The sequence below is a fragment of the Ranitomeya imitator genome, chromosome 4 (genome assembly GCF_032444005.1).
Source record: "Ranitomeya imitator isolate aRanImi1 chromosome 4, aRanImi1.pri, whole genome shotgun sequence".
Lineage (NCBI taxonomy): Eukaryota > Metazoa > Chordata > Amphibia > Anura > Dendrobatidae > Ranitomeya > Ranitomeya imitator.
Genome location: NC_091285.1, coordinates 435,248,940 through 435,272,394, shown reverse-complemented (window position 1 = coordinate 435,272,394; position 23,455 = coordinate 435,248,940). Strand labels below are relative to the sequence as shown.

At 42.2% G+C, this 23,455-nt stretch overlaps 1 protein-coding gene across 12 annotated transcripts in view; it reads left to right on the top strand.

Annotated features, from left to right (window-relative positions):
* The window catches only part of TPM1 (tropomyosin 1), a 57,526-nt gene extending 34,361 nt beyond the window's left edge, over positions 1-23,165 (top strand). For 6 of the 12 annotated variants that reach the window (XM_069765587.1, XM_069765592.1, XM_069765591.1 and 3 more), the window contains one exon: positions 22,007-23,165. In XM_069765587.1, coding sequence (XP_069621688.1) covers positions 22,007-22,089 — 83 coding nt within the window. In that variant the 3' untranslated portion in view covers positions 22,090-23,165. Of the gene's footprint in view, positions 1-10,966; positions 11,144-22,006 lie in introns of those variants that run through there. The other 6 variants (XM_069765590.1, XM_069765594.1, XM_069765593.1 and 3 more) reach the window with 1 other exon arrangement.
* Positions 23,166-23,455: the final 290 nt, after the last annotated feature.

Here is a 23,455-nt window from a genome sequence, read left to right as displayed (position 1 = left end):
TACAAAAATTACTAGAGTAAATACATGTTATACCCTTCTGTCTCACAGGAAGGTTAAGCTGCTATGTTATCACAGGATATAGCCATGCAAATAACTTAAATCTAGAATGTGACATATTCTCTGTTATACAAACAAAACCTGCATTATAGTTGGGTGGAGCCATTGCATGCAGCTTCTATGCTTTTTTTTTTATTTTTTTATTTTTATATTTTTTTATCTTTTTTAAAATCTTTCAGACAGGAAAACTAATAGCTCTAATACACATTTGCCTTACCACTTTAATGCCATTGAAATCACCTTATGGCCGATTTCATACGTTTGTTTTTGTAAAAATGCCACTTTTTTCTGTGACATTTTTTTTCAGCAGTGTGAGTATTTATTCTTTTAAAGGGAACCTGTCAGCGGGATTGTGCAGTGTCCGGTCGGCACCGTTATACTGATTTAAATGATACCGTGGGTGATGAAATTCGTCTTGTGGTTGTTTAATCTTTTATTTTCAGCTTTTAGTTAATGAGATTCTCGTGTTCCTGGGCGGCCTTTGGTGGGGGGCTGCATGTGGTGCTCTGATTACATATTCATCTGTATGGCTTCTGACGGGTCACTGATCCCTCACTGACCTGACCCCTACTTTACATAATGAATATAATATAAATATACAGGTGCTTCTCACAAAATTCTAATATCACAAAGTTAATTTATTTCAATTCTTCAACACAAAAAGTGAATCTCGTATATTATATAATCATTACAAAAACAGAGTGATCCATTTCAAGTGTTTTTTTTTTTTTCTGTTAATGTTGATGATTATGGCTTACAGCCAATGAAAACCCAAGTCATTATCTCAGTAAATTAGAATACTTTTATATAACACCAGCTTGAAAAAATGAACTTAAAAACCGACATGTTGGTCTACTGAAATTTATATTCAGCAAATGCACTCAATATTTGGTCAGGGCTCCTTTCAATGCGGTGTGGCATGGAGACTGTCAGCCTGTGGCACAGCTGAGGAGTTATAGAAGACCAGGTTTCTTTGATGGCTGCATTCAGCTCGTCTGCAATGTTGGGTCTGGTGTCACTCATCTTCCTCTTGACAATACTCCATAGATTCTCTATGGGGTTAAGGTCAGGTGAGTTTGCTGGCCAATCAAGCACAGCGATACTGTTGTTTTTAAACCAGGTATTTAAACTTTCGGCAGTGTAGACAGGTGCCAAGTCCTGCTGGAGAATGAAATGTCCATCTCCAAAAAGCTGGTCAGCAGAGGGAAGCATGAAGTGCTCTAAAATTTCCTGGTAGACGGCTGTGATGACTTCTGTCTTGATTAAACACAGTGGACCTACACCAGGAGATGACATGGCTCCCCAAACAATCATTGATTGTGGATACTTCACACTAGACCTTGGAAATCAAGGTCCCAGAGTCTGGAGGAAGAGAGGAGAGGCACAGAATCCAAGCTGCTGGAGGTCTAGCGTGAAGTTTCCATAATCGGTGATGGTTTGGGGAGCCATGTCGTCTGCCGATGTAGGTCCACTGTGTTTTATCAAGACCAAAGTCATCGCAGCCGTCTACCAGAAAATTTTAGAGCACTTCATGCTTCCCTCTGCCGGCAAGCTTTTTGTAGATGGAAATTTCATTCTCCAGCAGGACGTGGCACCTGCCCACACTGCCAAAAGTACCAATACCTGGTTTTAAAACAGCAGTATCATTCTGCTTGATTGGCCAGCAAACTCGCCTGACCTTAACCCCATAGAGAATCTATGGGGTATTGTCAACAGGAAGATGAGACACCAGACCCATCAAAGACCAACTGAAGACTGCTATGAAAGCAACCTAGGCTTCCATAACACCTCAGCAGTGCCACAGGCTGATCTCCTCCATGCCACGCTGCAATGATGCAGTAATTGATGCCAAAGGAGCCCCGACCAAGTATTGAGTGTATTTACTGAACATACATTTCAGTAGGCCAATATTTTGGATTTGAATATAATTTTTTCAAGCTAATGTTATAAAGTATTCTAATTTCCCAAGATAATGACTTTTGGATTTACATTGGCTGTAAGCCATAATCCTCAACATTGACAGAAATAAACACTTGAAATAGATCCCTCTCTTTGTAATGACTCTATATAATGAGTTTCACTTTTTGTATTGAAGAACTGAAATACATTAACTTTTTGATATTATAATTGAGATGCACCTCATAGTTAAAAAAAAAAAAAAAAACATTCTGCATGTATGTGTTTAACTAATTTGTGATGTTATCCTTAAAGGGACACTGTCACCTGAATTTGGAGGGAACAATCTTCAGCCATAGAGGCGGGGTTTTCGGGTGTTTGATTCACCCTTTCCTTACCCGCTGGCTGCAATATTGGATTGAAGTTCATGCTCTGTCCTACATAGTACATGCCTGCGCAAGGCAAGATTGCCTTGTGCAGGGATGTACTACGGAGGACAGAGAATAAACTTCAATCCAATATTGCAGCCAGCATGCAGCCAGCGAGTAAGGAAAAGGTGAATCAAACACCCGAAATCCCCGCCCCTATGGCTGAAGATTGTTCCCTCCAAATTCAGGTGACAGTGTCCCTTTAAATTCCCCCCTCCAATAGCTGCTACTGTGCCATCTTGGAGGAGGATTTTTTTTTTTTTTTTTTTTAAATTTACATAATGAACAATGCACACACGTACGTCACTTGGGGATCAATGACCTGTCGGAACCCATACAGATGAATATCTAAGCAGAACACACACACACACACCTCCCCAGATCACGAGCATATCATTAACTCAAATCTGGAAATAAAGATTAACCCCTTAGTGACAGAGCCAATTTGCTGTGACCAGGCCAATGTTTAAAATTCTGACCACTGTCCCTTTGTGGTTATAACTCTAGAATGTTTCAACGGATCCCGGTTATCCTGAGACTGGTTTTTTTTCGTGACATATTGTACTTCATGTTAGTGGTAAAATTTCTTCAATATGACTTGCGTTTATTTGGAAAAAAGAACAGAAAACTTTGAAAATGTAGCAATTTTCAAACTTTGAATTTTTATGCCTTTAAATCAGAGATGTCACACAAAATAGGAAATAACATTTCCCACATGTCTACTTTACATCAGCACAATTTTGGTAACACAATTATTTTTTTTTGTTAGGAAGTTTATAAGGGTCAGAAGTGGACCAGCGACTTATCATTTTTTCCAACAAATTTTCAAATTTTACAAACCATATATATTTTTTTAAATGTATTTTATTTTTTTTAAAGGACCACATCACATTTGAAGTGACTTTGGGGGGTCAATAGAAAATACCCAAAAGTGACACTATTCAAAAACTGCACCCCTCAAGGTGCACAAAACCACATTCAAGAAGTTTATTAACCCTTCAGGTGCTTCACAAGAACTAAAGCAATGAGGAAGGAAAAAAATGAATTTTTTTTTTTTTTTTACTTTTTTCACAATTACTTTGGTACCAATTTTTTTTATTTTCACAAGGGTATCATGAGAAAATGGACCCAATTTGTTGTGCAATTTCTCCTGAGTACGCTGATAACCCGTATGTCGTGGAAAGCCACTGTTTGGGCGCATGGCAGGGCTCAGAAGGGAGGGAGCACCATTTGACTTCTTAAACACAAAATTGGCTGGAATCAAGGGTGGCGCCATGTCGCATTTGGAGACCCCCTGATTTACCTAAACAGTGGAAAACCCCCAATTCTAACTCCAACCCTAACCCCAACACACTCCTAATCCCAATTCTAGACCAACTATAACCCTAATGGAAATGAATGTATTTATTTTTTTTATTTCATTTATTTTTCTCTACATTTTCCTATTGTTGCCGGGTGCTAGCCAGCAGAATTTGGAGGGCGCATTGCGCATGCGACTGCCATTTTCTCCCAGAAGAAGACGATGGCGGCCCGGGGGACTTCACGGAGGCATGCAGGGAAACCACAGTTACCGGGGAGGGGGTGTGATCGGGGGACCCTATTTCTCATCAGAGGGGAGAGAAATTAAATGGAAAATCGTACTTATTTTTGCTGGTGCTGTTATACCATTAAGGGCTTGTTTTCACTTGCGAGGAACACGTCCGTGTCTCGCATGTGGAAACGAAGCTCTGGTGCCAGCACTCCGGAGCGGAGCGTGCGGCTGCATGTGTTGCTATGCGGCCGCACGCTCCGCTCCACAGTGCCGGCGCCAGAGCTTCGTTTCCACATGCGAGACACGGACGTGTTCCTTGCAAGTGAAAACAAGCCCTAATAACAGCAGTCGCAACACCAAGGGCAGTAAAACCCTGCCCGAATCATGTTCTCTGGGGTCTCGGCCCCCCGTTAGCCGATAACCTGGAGAAATTCCAACTCTGGGGAGCACTATACACTTTTTCCATAGCGCCGCTTATTAACAGCGCTGTGGTTTAACTACCCTTAACTGCCACCGTTAAAACGCGTATCGGTGGTCTTTAAGGGATAAACAACCACAAGACTGACTTCATCACCCAGGTATCATTTTAATCAGTATAACGGCGCTGACCTGCCAGTGTCTGTAGGTTACTGAGCACAATCCTGCTGCCAGGTTCCCTTTAACTAGGCAAGATGTTACTTTAAAGAGATTGACTAGTGAAGACTAGTTATCATCTATTCAGTGGATAGGTGAGCTTCTTAAAGACTTGTCGGGGTGCGACTGTGAGACCCTCACTGATTTGGCAAAATGTGGTACTTCTTATCCCCTTTTCGAATGGTGGCCGTTTGCATGCCAGACCACCACCATTCTTTCTTTATGGGACTGAGGGAAAAATTTGGAAGCCCCATAGGGAATGAGTAGAGCAGTAGTCAGGAATGTTGAGATCAGGCACTATGCTCCATACAAACCGAGATAAAAGTGCCCACGACCCCTACCAACCTAAGACTTATCACAGGACAGCCACTTTTAAAGTTTGTATTGAAACAGACAAATGGTGCATAGTTGCTTTGTGTCATTTAAACCTTGAGTGCTCTTAATATGGCGCTTTGCTCCCACAGACCTCCTCCATTTGTTGTTTTTTTTTTTTTCCCAGTATTTAAAAAAAAAAAAAAACACTTTTTTTTTTTCACACTGCAGACCATGTGTTTCAAAAAGGAATCTTTGAATCGCATGGCTTGAAATATGTGTAAGGGTCAATTTACACTGTCAATGACCAGAGCTAAACCGCCAGTTGGCAACATATGTATGGCTGTTTAATAGCCTCTTTACTAAGGTTGAACCTTTTTCAGATGCGCACTGAATTATCAGTAATGGCTGTTCAGTGCACATGGGCTGCCACTGTTCTTGGCAGCGCCAGTCCTGTTTACAGCAACAATCTTTTGTGCAAACTAAAACGATCATTTCACTTGACAGTTATTCAAAACGAGCGTTCCTAGGAATGCACCTTTAAATCTCTACATTTAAAAGTATCTAAAGAAAAGCATCATGACCTCCATAAAAATTCAACGTGTTTTTGCCACCCATTAGTGCTCTACAACACCTTGACCAGAGATGGGCACAAATATTTACTAAACCCCCACTTATATTGGGCAGTTACTGTATGATGCTCCTTTCCAATGATTTGATGTCCATCAGATAATTTTTTAAATTTCGTTTTTTTTTACACAAGCATGAATTCTTGGTGTGCTGAGTTTGTTTTTTTTTTTTAAACAGTTTGTGTTTTACTTAACTGCATTTAAAGTAGGAGGGGTGGACTGATGTCATTCTATTTAGCTGGGTGGTGTGCAGAAGTCTTAAAGGGAATCTGACAGTAGGATCGACCCTCCTAAGCCTTTTAAATGGGCATGCCAGGTAATGGGGAAACTGAATAAAATGATACTTTTGATATGTGATCCAATTCCCAAGAAAGCTGTTTTTGCTAATGTGGAAATGAGTTCAGATCTATGAGCCGGACACTGATCTACCTGAGAATCTGCCTCCAGAGCTTGTTTTGAATGGAATGGGGCTTTACCAGTGTGAGACGTCTTTCACATATCTCACTGGTAACATCCCCTTTAATGTAAAATAAGCTCCAGAGACCGACTCTTGGGGAGATCTATGTCCAGCCCATAGATCTTAACAGCTAATTTATGTATTAAGAACAATGTGGAATTCTCTGGAATAACGCGAAATCTGCAATCCAAGGTCTTATTTTAGTCAACTTTCTGTGACCTAAATACCCATATAGACTGCTTGGGAGATTTGAGCCTACTGACAATGCCCTTTAATATCATACAACATCAAGATTCAGGTTCTAATGTGTCTACATGTAGGCATTGGAGATTTAAGAGGCCATACCTGCCCTTGAATCCATATTCACAAGTGCTCTACTGGATGTTTTTCACGGCTTCCACTGAACACAATGTGCCAGCAACGTCTCTTCAATACTAGAACTTCACTTGGAAAGCTACAGACTGGAAACGAATATTCAAGTTTCTGTCAAACTGAAGTTAATTGGGCAATTCATGAAGAGCTTTTCAGGAAAAAAAAAGAACCTGTAGACATTTTCCCAAACTGCATAAAAAGATAACTTTACTTATCTAGAATTCTAAGGCTAGTTTCACACTTGCGTTTTGAGGAGCTGTGGACTTCCTCCGTGAAGCCCCGGCCTCTAGCTCCGCCTACTTCTGCATGCGGCCTGCGTACCCATCTTTAACATTAGGTACGCAGGCCGTGCCGCTGTATGCGGATGCTTCCGCATGCATCGTTTTGACGATGCGGAGAAAAAAAAATTGCTACAAGCTGCGTCCTACGCTGGCCGCTGCATCGTCAAAATGACGCATGCGGAAGCATCCGCATACAGCGGCACGACCTGCGGACCTAATGTTAAAGATGGGTACACAGGCCACATGCAGAAGTAGGCAGAGCTAGCGGTGGAGGTGTGGCCGAGGGCAGGGCTTCACGGAGGAAGTCTGCAGCTTCTCAAAACGCTAATGTGAAACCCACCTTAGAACTATTCTTAAAACAAAAGCACACTTCAAATCTGCGCTCTATTCTGCCCATTCACTCTCAAAAAGATTCCTTAACAGATGCTATTGCCAAAGGATGGTACTGAAATGAGCCATATTAGGAGACCCTACATACATAAAATACTTTGCGTTTATTCATTTAAGAAGTTATCCACTACTTGGGCAACTTCTTGTCATGCTTGCCCCCAATTAAAAAAAAAAAAAAAAGCAAACAAAAAAATCCTTACACTCCTCCTATGCCAGCGCTGTTCCCACAGTGTCAGCAGTCACTCTTGTGCGGTGTTGGCACATGACGCTGGTGCCCAATCAGCACTGACGCCACTGTCCCCGATTTTAGATATGAAGAGAAAGTCCTGGATCAGGAGTACGCCACTTAATAAATTGGACATATCTCGGGGACTGGCATAACTTACTCCGTTAACTCTTACTGAAATTGCAGGGAGGGGCTTTAGCTCTGCCCACTTGATGACTGGAATGATGAAAAATCACAAGTCACAAACTTTCTGCAACATTTGGGGTGTAAATGCCTTTGTGAATGTTGACAGCCGAGCTGTAAGTTCTTAACTGTGCAGCTATAGATTGAAATCCTGTGATTGCCTGCATTGTTTGTCCTGAAATGTAAACTAGCGTTAATTTTTACATGAGTTTCATTGCTTGATTTTAGATAATAATCTCTTATATTGGCCACTTGTTTCAAAGAAATAGTCTCATACTGACATACTCTTCCCTTAGATCATGGGTAGGTTGTCAAACTGAAAAATGTTTACATATTCATACACCTTAAACCAAAGCTGTATGGGCGCTGATTTTGGTGAAGCTGGCCAACCATTTTAGGTGTATGCCAAAATCTGCCGGATGGCCAATGTAAAGGAGGTTGGCTTGATGTGGTCTTCCACTGTGCCTCCTAATCCGTTGTTCAGAGGATAAGCTGTTGCCTAGCATTGGCTTATTGCTCTTGAACCATAGTAATTACATGCAATGTGTAGAGCCAAATGTGTATGGGGAAAGTCAGAGAAGGTAGTTGTCAGACGAACAGTTCAGCCCACTAGACCCAACTCCAGGGCCCCACTTTTCAACTACGTACAAATGACATCCTCAATCACCAATTTATATAAAGATGAACTTGGTGGGTTAAATGAATAAGATGCCACCTGTGTCTGTACATAGTGATTCATGTATAAAGTACAAAGTACTGCTCATATAAGAGGGTGGTGGCCCACTCTTGCATGGGGCCCATCGGAGGATTCTCATGTGGCCAGTCCAAGCCTGGTAACATCAACTTGAATTCAGTGTTTAACTGAAACTTCCTTTTACATAAAAAAAAATGCTACAAACCTTTTTTCAAAAGAGATCCTGAAAATGGAAGGCCGTCATTACTCCTTCCCCTCCACACCCACAGAGCAGTAAAAAGTAAAGGACTTCTGTCTGCAGACTTGAGCAAGCTGGTAGACGTAGAAACGTGGCCGCTCACAGAATATATACGGTATTCCATCTATACATGAATGTGTGCATATATAGACACGCTGGTTATAAATGCTCTTTGATATATATGGGATCAATTTGTACCTATGCTTGGAACGATCCTAAATTACTTTAAAAAGAAGTTCCCATTTTGTGTGACAACATATCACACAACAGCAGGTCTTCTGCACTGTGACTCCCTCGGCAACCTGCTCTGCAAGCAACTTCAGCAAAACTCCCTTCAAGTTCACTGTCGGGTGACTGAGAGCATTATAGTAAAGGCAGTGGTGCTTACATGTGCTGTAGGTCTCAGTTTTTTGGGGGTGTCTCGGCTGCAAGGGCCCAATAATTTAGGAGGGTGTATCTGAGCTGTAGTAGGGAAAACCCTGTATACACTGGTTAGGAAAGCCACCTACCAGGATTTGTCCTTCATTTTATTTCCCCTGGGATGTGATCTTGGCCTCCAGGACTGCCAAGCTGCCAAATGACAAAGTGATCTGTCAACACCTTAGATCGCTGTTTTCTGAAGCTTGTTTAGGTGATAGCTGTTCCTCTTGACAACACACGCAATCATACACCTATTCCCATACATGTATACATGCTCACCAGAATTTTAAGTAGCTTCCTGCTCCGAGAACAAAATGAAGGATGGTGGAATCCAACATGCCCAATCCTATTTTGCCCTGACTTTTGAGGCGGGTGGTGAGTGGAGATACCACCCCTTCCCCCAGAAGATATTAGCAGTTTGACCAGCATTCATCTAAGGGCTCATACTCGCTTGCGCGAGACTCGTATGAGTCTCGCACGGCAATACCCGGCACTGCAACTGGCACAGAGGAGCAGAGCATGCGGCTGCATGTTTTGCTATGCAGCCGCACGCTCCGATCTGAGTGCTGGCAGCAGCGCCGGGTATTGCCGTGCGAGACTCATCAGTCTCGCGCAAGTGAGTATGAGCCCTAATGCTTAGGCTCCATGCAGTATCCACAAGAAGGGGCTCTTATCTGATTTACTGACTGATGCACTTGTGTCTAGGCAATAGCCTAAACATGCTTAGGCTAGGTCTAGCAAAGGGCAGTTATCTCCTGTTAGTCAAAAGTGATGCCAAATCTAATAGGTGTTGGACTAAGGGTACCGTCACACAGTGCAATTTTGATCGCTACGACGGCACGATTCGTGACGTTCGAGCGATATAGTTACGAGATCGCAGTGTCTGACACGCTCCTGCGATCAGGGACCCCGCTGAGAATCGTACGTCGTAGCAGATCGTTTGAAACTTTCTTTCGTCGTCTAGTGTCCCGCTGTGGCGGCATGATTGCATGGTGTAACATATATCGTATACGATGTGCGCATAGTAACCAACGGCTTCTACATCACACATACGTCATGAAATTATCGCTCCAGCGTCGTAGATTGCAAAGTGTGACAGCAGTCTACGACGCTGGAGCGTCACGGATCGTACCGTCGTAGCGATGAAAATTGCACTGTGTGACGGTACCCTTAAGAACAAGAGGCATAACATTTACACTAGCTTTACTGTGTAGATTCTAGGTAGGGTAAGAACGTATCACCAATGTAATAACATTCCATATTTCATGGAGCATTCTAGAACTTTGCCATTCGGATTTCATTTGAGGGGGTGTAAAAGTCTAACTGTGGATTAAACGCAACTGGTCCCCATAAAAATGCAGTAGTCTTTAGGCACCATGTTATAGAGCAGGGGGAGCTGAGCAGATTGATGTATAGTTTTGTGAGAAAAGATTCAGTATAACCCGTGGTTTCATCTTGTAAACCTCTGGAATTTTTCAGTCAAGGGGGTGTTCAGATTGGTTGACAGCTTTGTGTATAAATGTGCATACAGAGCTGGCTGTCAATCACTGATGGGACCGCCCACTGACCAATTGGCGACTTATAGAAGGCTATCGATGTGCATACAGAGATGGCTCTCACTGGTCCAGTGGCTGGTCCTAGAAGTGACTGATGGATTTCTTTGTAAAAGAGGTCTCAGTCACTGATGGGGCTCGCTTACTGGACCAAAAATCCCAGAAAGGGAGAAGTATAATTTAAACACAAGTCACTCTGGATCTTTTCCCATAACTACCGTATATAATTTACTGCGCTCTGCGCTATAACACGGTGCTTGCAGATTGGACTGCCTTTTCATGGCATTTCCTTTTAAATGCCACGATACTTCACAGACCAGGTTGCTTGCAGTCTGTACATTTATTAGCATTTGATAGGTTTTTTTTTCTGTGCACGGAAAATGCATGTTTGCCACTTCAAAGTATTAACTTTGGTATAGCACCCCGAAAGCCTGACCTCGCTCCTGCTTACCTGATCTGAGAATTCTTTAGCCTAGGTTCACACAGCTCAGTTTTGTGTTTTAACCAAATCCCGAAGTATTTCCTAAATTAAGAACAAACAATTTTAACTCTTCTTGGAACTAATTTTATTAACTTTATTAGCATTAAAACTGCTGTGTGACCAAGGCCTAGGTGTTTTGTTTATTTGACTCTATTTTGATTTCTTTTTTTCCCCTCTCTGTACAGATAAAGTGCTCTGCTACCTATGGTCAGCTCTCTCCTACCTGGGCTGGATACACCTGTCTATGCTGTCCTATTCTAGTCTCTTCTGGAACCTCTTGCATCCATCTTTCTGTAGTAATCCTCCAGTCACTTTTCTGCTGTACAGACACTCTGTAAAATAAAGACCCACTGTGTATTTTCTCTCCGCTTTTCTGCATTATTTATTGAATGCCTTAAATGATACTTTAATAAAACAGCAAATCTGTACTTTTTACACTTGTAGGACATCTGTGTGTTATACACCACCTACACAACCATTTATCAACGTGATGTCGCCACTTTATACTGTCAGAATAATTATAGTGGGAACATGCCTTCAAGTACTCGCATGTCAAAGGGTTGTTGGGGTCATAAAGAGTTTTGCTTCCTTGAACAAATAGAGTGGTGGGATTAAAGCCTTTGATGAAGAGGGGCAGCAATCATGCACAATTCATTAGCTATGCCAGGTCTTTTATGGCTATTGCAAAGATGGCTAACAAAGTTTGATAGCCCACTCTCCTTGATTTACATTGTACTGTAAATCACAGTGCGGGTCTGCATCATTTCTGCGCGGAAAAAAACGCTGCAGATCTGCACTAAATCTGCATCGTGTGCACACAGCCTTAGGCTATGTTCACACCTTGCGTCGGGTCCCTGCGGGTTCTCCCGCAGCGGATTTGATAAATCTGCAGGGCAAAACAACTGCGGTTCTCCCTGCAGATTTATCGCGGTTTGTTCCGCGGTTTCCGCTGCGGGTTTCCGCCTATACTATTGATGCTGCATATGCAGCATCAATAGTAATGTTAAAAATAATAAAAATTGGTTATACTCACCCTCTGACGTCCCAATCTCCTCGACGCTGCACCCGGCGGTCCGGTTCCAAAGATGCTGTGGGAGAAGGACCCTTCGTGACGTCACGGTCGCACAGCAACTCTGACCGGACGGCCGCGTGCAGCGCCCAGGAGCTCCGGACATCAGAGGGTGAGTATAACCAATTTTTATTATTTTTTAACCCCAAATATGGTTCCCAGGGCCTGGAGGAGAGTCTCCTCTCCTCCACCCCGGGTACCACCCGCACATTATCCGCTTACTTCCCGCAACGTGGGCACAGCCCCATGCGGAAGTAAGCGGTTCAATGTATTCCTGTGGGTGCAGAATCGCAGCGATTCTGCACAAAGAAGTGACATGCTGCGGGTTGTAAACCGCTGCGTTCCCGCGCGGTTTTTCCCGCAGCATGTGCACAGCGGTTTGCGGTTTCCATAGGGTTTACATGTTACTGTAAACGCTATGGAAACTGCTGCGGACCCGCAGCATCAAAATCGCAGCGGTTCCGCGGTAAAAACCGCTAAGTGTGAATATAGCCTAATAGCGCACTGTGTTTTTTTTTTAAAAAAAATTTTATGGTTTTTATTTGGTAACACTAAAGGAAGTACAATTTCTCCCCAAATGAACCTAAAATCTGTCTTGAATATGTGACTTTTTTTTAGGATAAACAATGTGTACAGGATACAAGTCATGCAATGGCTATAATACAAAAAAGTACAGTGTCATATTTTAATTATCTGAAAAAAAAAACAGCACTCGTGGAATGTGAAAAAATAAGGTGCCTTTTGTTGGTGCATATCCTGTTGCAATTTTTCAGTTCCTCCTGGGACCTTTCTCTATCTGATCTGGTTGTTGTCAAACTTTGATATGCTCCCATATGCCACGTTCACACAATCAGTATTTGTAGCCAAAACCAGGAGTGGGTGATGAATACAGAAGTGGTGCATATGTTTCTATTATACTTTTCCTCTGATTGTTCCACTCCTGGTTCTGCTTACAAATACTGAGGTAAAATACTGAACATGTGAACGAGGCCTTGGGCTATGTGCACACGTAGCAAAAGAGGTGCAGAATTTTCTGCACAAAATCCGCATCTCCTGGCAGAATCCGCAGCCGTAGATTTTGTGCGGTTTTTATGCAGAATTGATGCGAATTTTCTACGGTTTTTGCCACTGCGGGTTTTTATCATGGAGGGGTGTGGAAACGCTGCAGATCCGCACAAAAGTGACATGCACTTCTTTGAAATCCGCAGCAATTACGCACTGATTTTTCCGCACCATCTACCATCTGCACAGCTTTTTTTTTTTTTTTTTTTTTTTATCCCATTGAATAACCTTGTACTGTACATCACAGTGCGGATCCGCAGCAAATCCGCATCGTGTGCACCCAGCCTTAGACTGTCTTGGAAACTCTTTTCTTCCATCCTAACTGGAGCTGGGTCACTAGCAGATGTGACGGTCCATATCTAAACGTGTATGTTAGTAGGGAGAGTTCTGTTTGCCATCTTAATACATTCTCCATAGTCTTCCTGCAGTCATTGTAATCCCATACCTCAGTATTAGGGTTATTAGCAGGATGGTAATTGGAAGAGTGAGTCAGTAGTGATCGTGTACAGGAACCAGATGTTGCCTCTTTTGAAGGTTTCTTATCAGTAAACGCAGCTCCACCCAGCTGTCTGTAACCCCTTCCTTTTCATCGGAACATTTACATTCCCAGGGCTCTTGTGCAGTTGTTCACAAATCATATGTTAGAGTTGGAAGGGATCTCCAGGATCATCGTGTCCAACCCTCTGCTCAATGCAGGACTCACTAAACCATCTCAGACAGAGGTCTGTCCAGCCTCTGTTCGAAGACTTCCATTGAAGGAGAACGCTCCACCTCTCATGGCAGCTTGTTCCACTCATTGATCCCCACTGTCAAAAAGATTTTTCTAATCTCTAATCTGTATATTCTCCCTTTCAGTTTCATCCCATTACATCTCGTGTTTCCATGTGCAAATGGGGATAATGATGATCTCTCTACACTGTGACATCCCTTCAGATACTTGTAGACAGCTATTAAGTCTCTTCTTGGCCTTCTTTTTTGCAAGCTAAACATTCCCGGATACTTTAACTGTTCCTCGTAGGACATACTTTGCAGTCCGCTCACAATCCTGGTAGCTATTCTATGAACTTGCTCCAGTTTTTCCGTGTAGTCTTTCTTTTTTTGTTGTTGTTGTGCCCAGAACTGGACACAGTATTCCAGATGAGGTCTGACCAAGGAGGAGTGGAGGGGGATAATTACTTTCTTGTAATCTAGACTCTGCTTCTCTTATTACATCCTATAAATGTGTTTACCTTTTTTGCTGCTGCATCACACTGTTGACTCATGTATAGTGATGAGCGAATATACTCGTTACTCGATTTGTCAAGCATGCTCAGGGGTCCTCCGAGTATTTTTTTTTTTTTTTAAGTGCTCAGTTTTAGCTTTTCTTGCTGCAGCTGAATGATTTACATTAGCCAGCATAAGTACATGTGGGGGTTGCCTGGTTGCTAGGGAACCCCCACATGCACTTATGCTGGCTAACAGACAACAAAAAAAGAGACACTACATGGAAAAACTGGAGCAAGTTCAGAGAAGAGCTACCAGGATGGTGAGCGGACTGCAAAGTATGTCCTATGAGGAACAGTTAAAGGATCTGGGAATGTTTAGCGTGCAAAAAAGAAGGCTAAGAGACTAAAGGTACCGTCACATTTAGCGACGCTGCAGCGATCTAGACAACGGTGCCGATCGCTGCAGCGTCGCTGTGTGGTGGCTGGAGAGCTGTCACACAGCTCTCCAGCGACCAATGATGCCGAAGTCCCCGGGTAACCAGGGTAAACATCGGGTTACTAAGCGCAGGGCCGCGCTTAGTAACCCGATGTTTACCCTGGCTACCAGCGTAAACGTTTAAAAAAAAAAAAAAAACTACATACTTACATTCCGGTGTCTGTCCTCTCCGGCGCTCTGATTCTCTGCACTAAGCGCCGGCCGGAAAGCAGAGCACAGCGGTGACGTCACCACTGTGCTTTACGGCCGCTGCGCTTACACAGTGCAGAGAAGCAGAGCGCCGGAGAGGACAGACACCGGAATGTAAGTATGTAGTGGTGTTTTTTTTTTTTTTTTGTTTTTTTTTTTTTACATTTAGACTGGTAACCAGGGTAAACATCGGGTTACTAAGCGCGGCCCTGCGCTTAGTAACCCGATGTTTACCCTGGTTACCAGTGAAGACATCGCTGAATCGGCGTCACACACGCCGATTCAGTGGGAGTCCAGCGACTAAATAAAGTTCTGGACTTTCTGCGCCGACCAACGATGGCACAGCAGGATCCAGATCGCTGCTGCGTGTCAAACACCACGATGTCGCTATCCAGGACGCTGCAACGTCACGGATCGCTAGCGATATTGTTCAGTGTGACGGTACCTTTAATAGCGGTCTACAAATATCTGAAGGGATGTCAGTGTAGAGGAATCATCATTATCCCCATTTGCACAATCTGTGATCTATTAGTATACCCCAGTCTTTTTCACACTTGCTGTGTAGTTTTATTTCTCTCATTCTATAGATGTAATTTTCATGTTTATTTTTCCTTGATGTAGAACCTTGCATTTCTCCCTGTTAAATACCATTTGATTAGTCGCTACCCATTGTTCAATCTTATCTAGATCCTTCTGAATGCATTCTGTTTTTTCTAGTGTAAGGGTACCGTCACACAGTGGCACTTTGGTCGCTAGGACGGCACGATCCGTGACGTTCCAGCGATATCGTTACGATCTCGCGGTGTCTGACACGCTACTGCGATCAGGGACCCCGCTGAGAATCGTACATCGTAGCAGATCGTCTGAAACTTTATTTTGTCGCTGGATCTCCCGCTGACATCGCTGGATCGGCATGTGTGACGCCGATTCAGCGATGTCTTCACTGGTAACCAGGGTAAACATCGGGTTACTAAGCGCAGGGCCGCGCTTAGTAACCCAATGTTTACCCTGGTTACCAGCGTAAATGTTAAAAAAACAAACATTACATACTTACCTTCAGCTGTCTGTCCCCGGCGCTCTGCTTCTCTGCACTCCTCCTGCATCCTGTGTCAGCGCCGGCCAGCCTGAAAGCACAGCGGTGACGTCACCGCTCTGCTTTCCGGCTGGCCGGCGCTGACAGTGCAGAGGAGAGCACAGCGCCGGAGGACAGACACAGAATGTAAGTATGTAATGTTTGTTTTTTTTTTCATTTACGCTGGTAACCAGGGTAAACATCGGGTTACTAAGCGCGGCCTTGCGCTTAGTAACCCGATGTTTACCCTGGTTACCAGGGGACTTCGGGATCGTTGGTCGCTGGAGAGCTGCCTGTGTGACAGCTCTCCAGCGACCAAACAGCAACGCTGCAGCGATCGACATCGTCGTATCGCTGCAGCGTCGTTTCAGTGTGACGGTACCCTTAGCTATCCCTCTAGCTCTGCTTGTCTGCAAATGTTATTAGTTTACCTTTAGGTCCCTGAATGATGTGAGCTTGGCGCACAGTCTGCGCTGGCAGCACTTTTTCCACTCTGTCAAATTGAACATGTAGAGGAAGCCAGGGCTATGGCTGCTCACTTCCTCCTGATGTAAAATTTGTCCGGAGACTGTTACACCAGCGCTAATTGGGCGCAGGGCTCGCATGTTAAAACTGCACGAGAGCCCTGGGAATGTGTGAGGGCTGACAACGCTGCTATGGCCCTGGCACGGGAGTAGTAGAAGATAGAGAGATAGAGATATATATATATAATTTTTTTTTTTTTTTTTTTTTTTTATCAGGGCTTAACATTTTAGATCAAGAAGGGGGATCTTGACTGCACCCATGTGTTTTTATTTTTTTTTTTCATCGTGACCTTCCCCTGTCCGGACTGCTCATGGGTAAGAGGGGTTATCCATGAAAACCAGGAATGGCTTTAGTTTGTAGTTTTGGACTTGAGTTATTGTTGCTGTTTCAGGCATGTTTCACTACATTAGTGCCAGGTTTGATTGCCCCTCCAGTGTATCTGTAAGTCAAGTGGTTCTTAAGTTCATGTACAGATTTGATGAACGGCTGATCCCTGTTTACACGTTTCATTACAATATTTCAAACCATATAAAGTGTGAACAGTCCCTTATGTTTGAGGTGTATATCACTGCACTTGCCAATACTTGTCACACTGTTAAGTCTCCGGCTGCCACATGCTGTTTTTCTGATTCTTACATGGTTTCAATCACACTAGCCATTGAAATCTGAAGAAAATAAACTTTCCTTCTTTGAAGCTGTGTTTTGGGCCAGTTTCTGTCTGATGCATCTGTAAGCATGTCTGACCGTTCGGTTCATGTGAAAGTTCATTCTGACACGAATTACTTACAAGTTGTAGGTAGTAGTCCGGTCTTGAGGCCTGCGCACCCCTGTTATGGGAGTGTTCTGTGGATACAACGTACTGCTGCTAGAGGCCGCAAATCCCTCTTATTACAGAACAGCTTAAAAAGACAGATCCGATGTTACTTTTTATCAATTTGGCAAAAAAAAAAAAAAAAAATTCACTGCATTCAAAATAAACTTCAGATCTGTAATCGGTGCAAATAATCTGATTGAATCTGGCTGCAACCTAGAAGTAACCAACTTCCTGGATCCCAGATCTTGTGTAGGGAAGGCTAGTTTCACACATCAGTTTTTTTTGTTTTCAGGCTAAATCCGGCTAATTTTTTTTTTTTTTTTAAAAAGGATCCGACATAAATTGTGAAAAGCTGATGCGCCAGATCCGTTTTTTTAGCTGGATCCGGTGTTGTTCAATGCGCATGGATTTTTTTTTTTTTTTTGATTTCTTGGTGAGAGAGAGGCGCTAATACAACTCTTTGGGGAAAAAACAGATCCGGCGTAAAAAAAGGATCCGTTTTTCCAAAAATTGCCGGATTGTGCCTGATGTGTGAAAGTAGCCTAAATGATCTTATACACTGACCAAGAAATTAATACTTTTTGCCGGGAGAAGGAAAGCACAAGTGCTCTAAAAACTCGGTGGATGAATTATCCGAATCGGTATTTGTATAGAGAGGCTACATTAGAATGTGTTTTTGTTTTTTTTTCTTTAATCCAATTTTCATTTTTCATCCAGAAAAAAAACTTTTAGGCCATGTTCACACCATCCTTTTTTTCATGCGGAATCGCCGCGATTTTCCCGCTGCGGGTCCACAGCTGTTTTCCATGCAGGGTACATTACAATGTACCCTATGGAAAACAGGAACTGCTGTGCCCACATTGCGGAAAATCGCGAAAAAAGCCACGCTGAATAGCCGCGGTAAAAAAGCAGTACCATGTCACTTCTTTTTGCGGAACTGCAGCGGTTCTGCACCCATAGACCTCCATTGTGAGGTAAAACCCACAGATGAAAAAAATATCTGCGGGTTTTCTGCGGTTTGTGGTGCAGAACCGCTGCAGTGTGGCTGCCCCCCCGTGCCCCAATTTCCCCCCCCCCCCCCGTGCCCTCATCTCCCCCCCACCCCCCTCTATACATACCCGGCCTCCCAGTGTCCGTCCGGCCGTCTTCTCCCTGGGCGCCACCATCTTGCAAAATGGCGGGCGCATGCGCAGTGCGCCCGCCGAATCGGCCGGCAGATTCGTTCCAAAGTGCATTTTGATCACTGGGATAGGTTATATCTCAGTGATCAAAATAAAAAAAATAGTAAATGACCCCCCCCCTTCCTTTGTCACCCCCATAGGTAGGGACAATAAAAAAATTAAGAATTTTTTTTTTTTTCCCACTAAGGTTAGAATAGGGGTAGGGTTAGGGTATTTTCAGCCATTTTAACCCTAAAAAAACTTCCTAGAAAACACAGACTTTGCATAGTAAACTGCATAAAAAAACGCATCAAAACGCATCAAAAAAAGGACCTGCGTTTTCTGCCAAGAGCTGCGGTTTTTAGTCCTGAAAAAAAAGGAGGGGAAATCAGGAACGTGTGAACATAGCTGCAAAATGAATGTCAAATGAGATGAAAAGTTTAAGGCTGTTTTCTTAAATCGCAACAAGATGTTTTTTTTTTTATCTGTAACTGTTGACCCATGTCACTGTGATATCTCATTGATAACTGTTATAGCGAGGTCCTATTGTGAATTGCTGTACAAATACTAGTTAGGACCAGTTTTAATACTGCGTGGCAGTGCAAATTGGTACTGTGACAATGTCAAGTAATGCTTTCTTTACCTGTGGGCAAAGTGCATTAAATGGGGTGTTTGTGCCAACCACCTACTGGTTATTCTAATAAAGAACTGTAAGATTATGTGCCCACATTGATTAAAATTTCTGCAGCTCTTTAGAGGAAAAATGCAGCTGAAATAACGTGCATTTTTGTCTGATTTGAGTGAAGTCAATGGTGAAAAGCAGAATTGGCAAGCCAGACTTTCTGCTACTGAAAAATACTAAACGTGTGCGTGACACTTCAGGTATCTCATTCACATTGCCATCAGGATTGCTTCAGGTTTATCTAGAAAATCTGCAAAGAAAAAAAATGCACCAAATCTGCAATGTGTGCACACAGCCTCGATATCCCAGCACCATCTTTCCCTACCTGTTTATGTGGGTGAACAAAGTGTGGGCCCACAACATCGAAAACCACAGTTTTGCCACTGTGCATAGACATGAACATCTGCAAGGAGTGTGTACATTCCCCCATATTTGTGTGGGTTTCCTCCCACATTCCGAAGACATACTGATGGGAAGTTTAGAGTGTGAGCCCCATCGTGGACAGTGATGATATCTATAAAGTGCTGTAGAATTAATGGCGCTATACAGCTTGGTAAAATAAATAAAATGTAGGCAGTCTGCCTGTTTTCGGTGTAGGATCTGGTGATACTAAAAGCAACCATGTTAAACATCTCATGTCTACACATGGAGTTAGACTAAGCTGGAATGAGCTCTGGTGACTTTTGAAGCCGTCACGTGATTTTTGTACAGTTTCCACCCAGAAAAGGTATTGTATGTAATCCTTTCACTTAACCAGATATGACCTGTACTTGTCTGGATCAGCTATAACATTAATGGTGTGGTGTGAAAATAACTTGTACAGCATGTTTGTTTTTTGTTTACTAAGGAATACTGGGCTCATATGGAAGTCTAAATGTAGATTTCTATTAATGCAGGACAGAAAGACTTGTGGCTTATTCTAAGGATGTCGCGTGTTTTAGTCCCAAAAAATCCCTGTGCTTTCCACGGTCTGATTGTCATCTGTTTTTATGAATCTCACTAGTGATGAGCGAGTATACTCGTTGCTCGGGTGGTCTCCCGAGTATTTGTTGGTGTTCGGAGATTTAGTTTTCATCGCCTCAGCTGCATGATTTACAGCTACTAGCCTGCCTGAGTACATGTGGGGGTTGCTTGGTTGCTAGGGAATCCTCACATGTAATCAAGCAGGCTAGTAGTTGTAAATCATTCAGCTTCGGAGATGAAAACTTAATCTCCGAACACTAACAAATACTCGGAGATTACCCGAGCAACGAGTACACTCGCTCATCACTAAATCTCACCTATAACTACTTAAAAAGCGTATGTTAACCTTTAGATTTTTATGGCCCACACAATTATATAAAGGGTTTGCAGCACTGGAAGTCATATGTAGTTAGTCTTGACTGTTAGACCTCAGCCATAGTTCTTCAGGTTTCCATTAGAAACAGTCACTTCTGCATGTTGGGAAAGATTCCACCTAAATGATGCATTGTGGATTCTGTCACAGTAGATTAGATTATACAGTGACAGATGGATAATAATACTGGATTATACAGTAGATGGTTCTGGAACCATTTAGGCCATAAACTCCTCTGTACTGTTTACCAACAAGCAAAATTGGTGGAGCTAGAGTAGAATGCATGTAATCTTGTCAAAAAGCAAAGTATCTAAAATTACTCTTTATGGTTAACGTATGCTTTAAAGAGATAGTAGGAAGAAGTTCACCTATCGACAGGATTCACTTTGGGTCAATGGGGGTCTGACCACTGGGATTTCCACTGATCACCAGAACGAGGCACTAATCCATATTGAAATAGAGCAGCAATGCACATTCTCAACCTCACAAGGAATGTGAGTACAGCGCCCTGGTTGCATAGAGAATGAATGGAAAGGTGGCTAAACTTGGACTTCCGTTCCATTCTAGAAGGAATTGACGTGCCATATTCTGAATTGGTGGAGATAGGTTGAACTTGGACTCGTCGTGTTTTTTTTTTTTTTTTTTTTTTTCCTCCAACATGTGTAACTATGAACATCATTCAGACCCTCACTGACCCTGAACTTGGAGATAACTTGTTCCTACTAGAATACCTCTTTAATGTAACTCTAACTGTACTTACTAACTCTAAAATCAATATAACATGACTTGTCCTTGTTGGTTGTACATGATCCATATAACATGACTTGTCCTTGTTGGTTGTACGCGATGCAGTGTTTAGTTTCTTGTGTAACTGCATATGTTATACATACCCTCTCATTGCATGGAGATATAATTTTCAATAGGAGTAAATATTCTGATATAAAGGAAATGTGATTTATGTACAGTTTGGTAAATGTGGCTTCATAGATATTAGACAGTTTTTAAATGCCTGAGAATTGCAGGTATTTAGTTTTTATATAAGGTACATCAGCTTAATCCACTTGGTCCTCATTACCCTAGCATGGAAACAATGGATCTCCGTAGACAAGGTTCCTGATTGGTTAAAAATAGGCTTTGTAGCCGTGCCTTCCAAAATTGTAGATATATTGGTTATTCACAGTTAACCCTGCTGTTCTGTTCGGTCTGGGGAGACCTATTTTGAACTTTGGTATTTTTTGGGGTGTTCAAGATGCGGTTCTGAAACTTGTGGTTGATTGACTTAAATGAGGATGGGTCGGTCGGCCACGGGTTTCAGAGCCGCATCTTGAATATTTTAAAGAATATTGAAGTTCAAAGTCGGTCATTTTTGACCAACAGAACAGCAGGGTTAATGAGGCTGCCCGTAGGGTGTTTAGTAACTTTATTTAAATTCAGTATATACATGTAGATGAATTGGGGTGTTTTTTTTTTTTTTTATAATGCATGTAAATAGTGTATATTTCTCTAATATATTTGGTTTGTGTCTTTAATAGTATTGTCGTGATTTAGATTGCTCAATACATAATTTTCATACTTTCAACTTTTTTGTGTTTTCCCCCCCCCCACACACACACAGAAAAAGTGGCACATGCAAAAGAAGAGAATTTAAATATGCATCAGATGTTGGACCAAACACTTCAGGAGCTGAACAACATGTAAAACGGTCTGCTGGCATTTACCTGTGACATCTGGTTTTCTGAAGACACTGCTTGACAAGTCCCTACAATTGCAGTTTTTGAAAGAAAAAGAGCAGGGCTGGGATTGGAATGGATTTGTTTTCTTTTTTTTTTTTCCCCCTCCTTCCCTTTTTACAAATGACTAAAGAATAAATGGTGTCTTTATGTCAACAGATTTAAACAGGGAAGGGCTAGATTAAAATGCAGTTAGCCATTGTGCCAAGTATGGGTGGCCTGTTCATGGCCAAAATTTTTCCAAAACGTCTTTTTAACGGTTTGTATGGGTATCTGCCTGCCTATTTTTATTAAAATTCGGTTAGTCATAATATTTTTGTCTTACAAAATCCTCACCTATTTCAATATCTGGTCCAAATTCCTGTACCTCTAGAATGTATAGTCATGCCAGGAGACTGGAGTAAAGGGAGATCCATCATGGGACATTGACTATTGTTTACACTAGAAAGTATAAGGAGCAATTGAGATTTCATAGTCCATCTAAAACTTTGGGCCAGTTCATGAAATATTTGTTTTTCTAACTGTTACTTTGAGGACATATATAGTGATGAGGACAAAGCCAAAGCTAGATCTTGATTTATATGAAATATGTATATTCACGTAAAAAAGAAGGCAGTATGGAGCAAACCCAATATTTGCTATATAAAGGGTTATTGGAATTTACATTCTGTTGTAATGTACAATGATTGTTTAGACTTTAGATTATTTAAGCTGTTTCTAATTTAAAATCTGAAATTTGAGAATGGTTAGTGTAGACTTATCGTCTTCCAGTTAATAACAACCTAAGAATAATCTGACATCGGTCCTGGGAATTTTTATATGGTCTGACTGCATTCCTCCTCCCCTGTAGGGTATTTTTTTAACTGAATGCAGATGTTCTACCTAGTCCACAAAAATGTAAAATTGGGAGCGATTAACAATGCGGACATAATCTTTGCAATGCCTCACTTCTATTTTGTTTTATTTTTACACAAGTTTTAGATATGAACCAAAACTGTAAAACCTTGTAATATGAAATAAAAAGCACACTTGAAATTTTCTATATTTTTGTGTCTTAATAAGCTTTGCTGTCTGATTGGATCATGTATGTTGCTACTAGGTTCACAATTTATTTTTTATAGCTATAACTTTTGATTCCCCTAGCATGTTATTATAGAAGAGGTGAATATTTGGGGTTTAGTCCCAATTGCAATGAATGAGCCAGCAATGCATGCGGTGTCTATTCCCATTAGAGCAGGGGTCCCCAACCTGTAGCTCAGGAGCCACACGTGGCTCGCGGTCACATAAATTGCGGCTCACGGATGTCTCTCAGCTTGGTGCATTAGCTCCAGTTC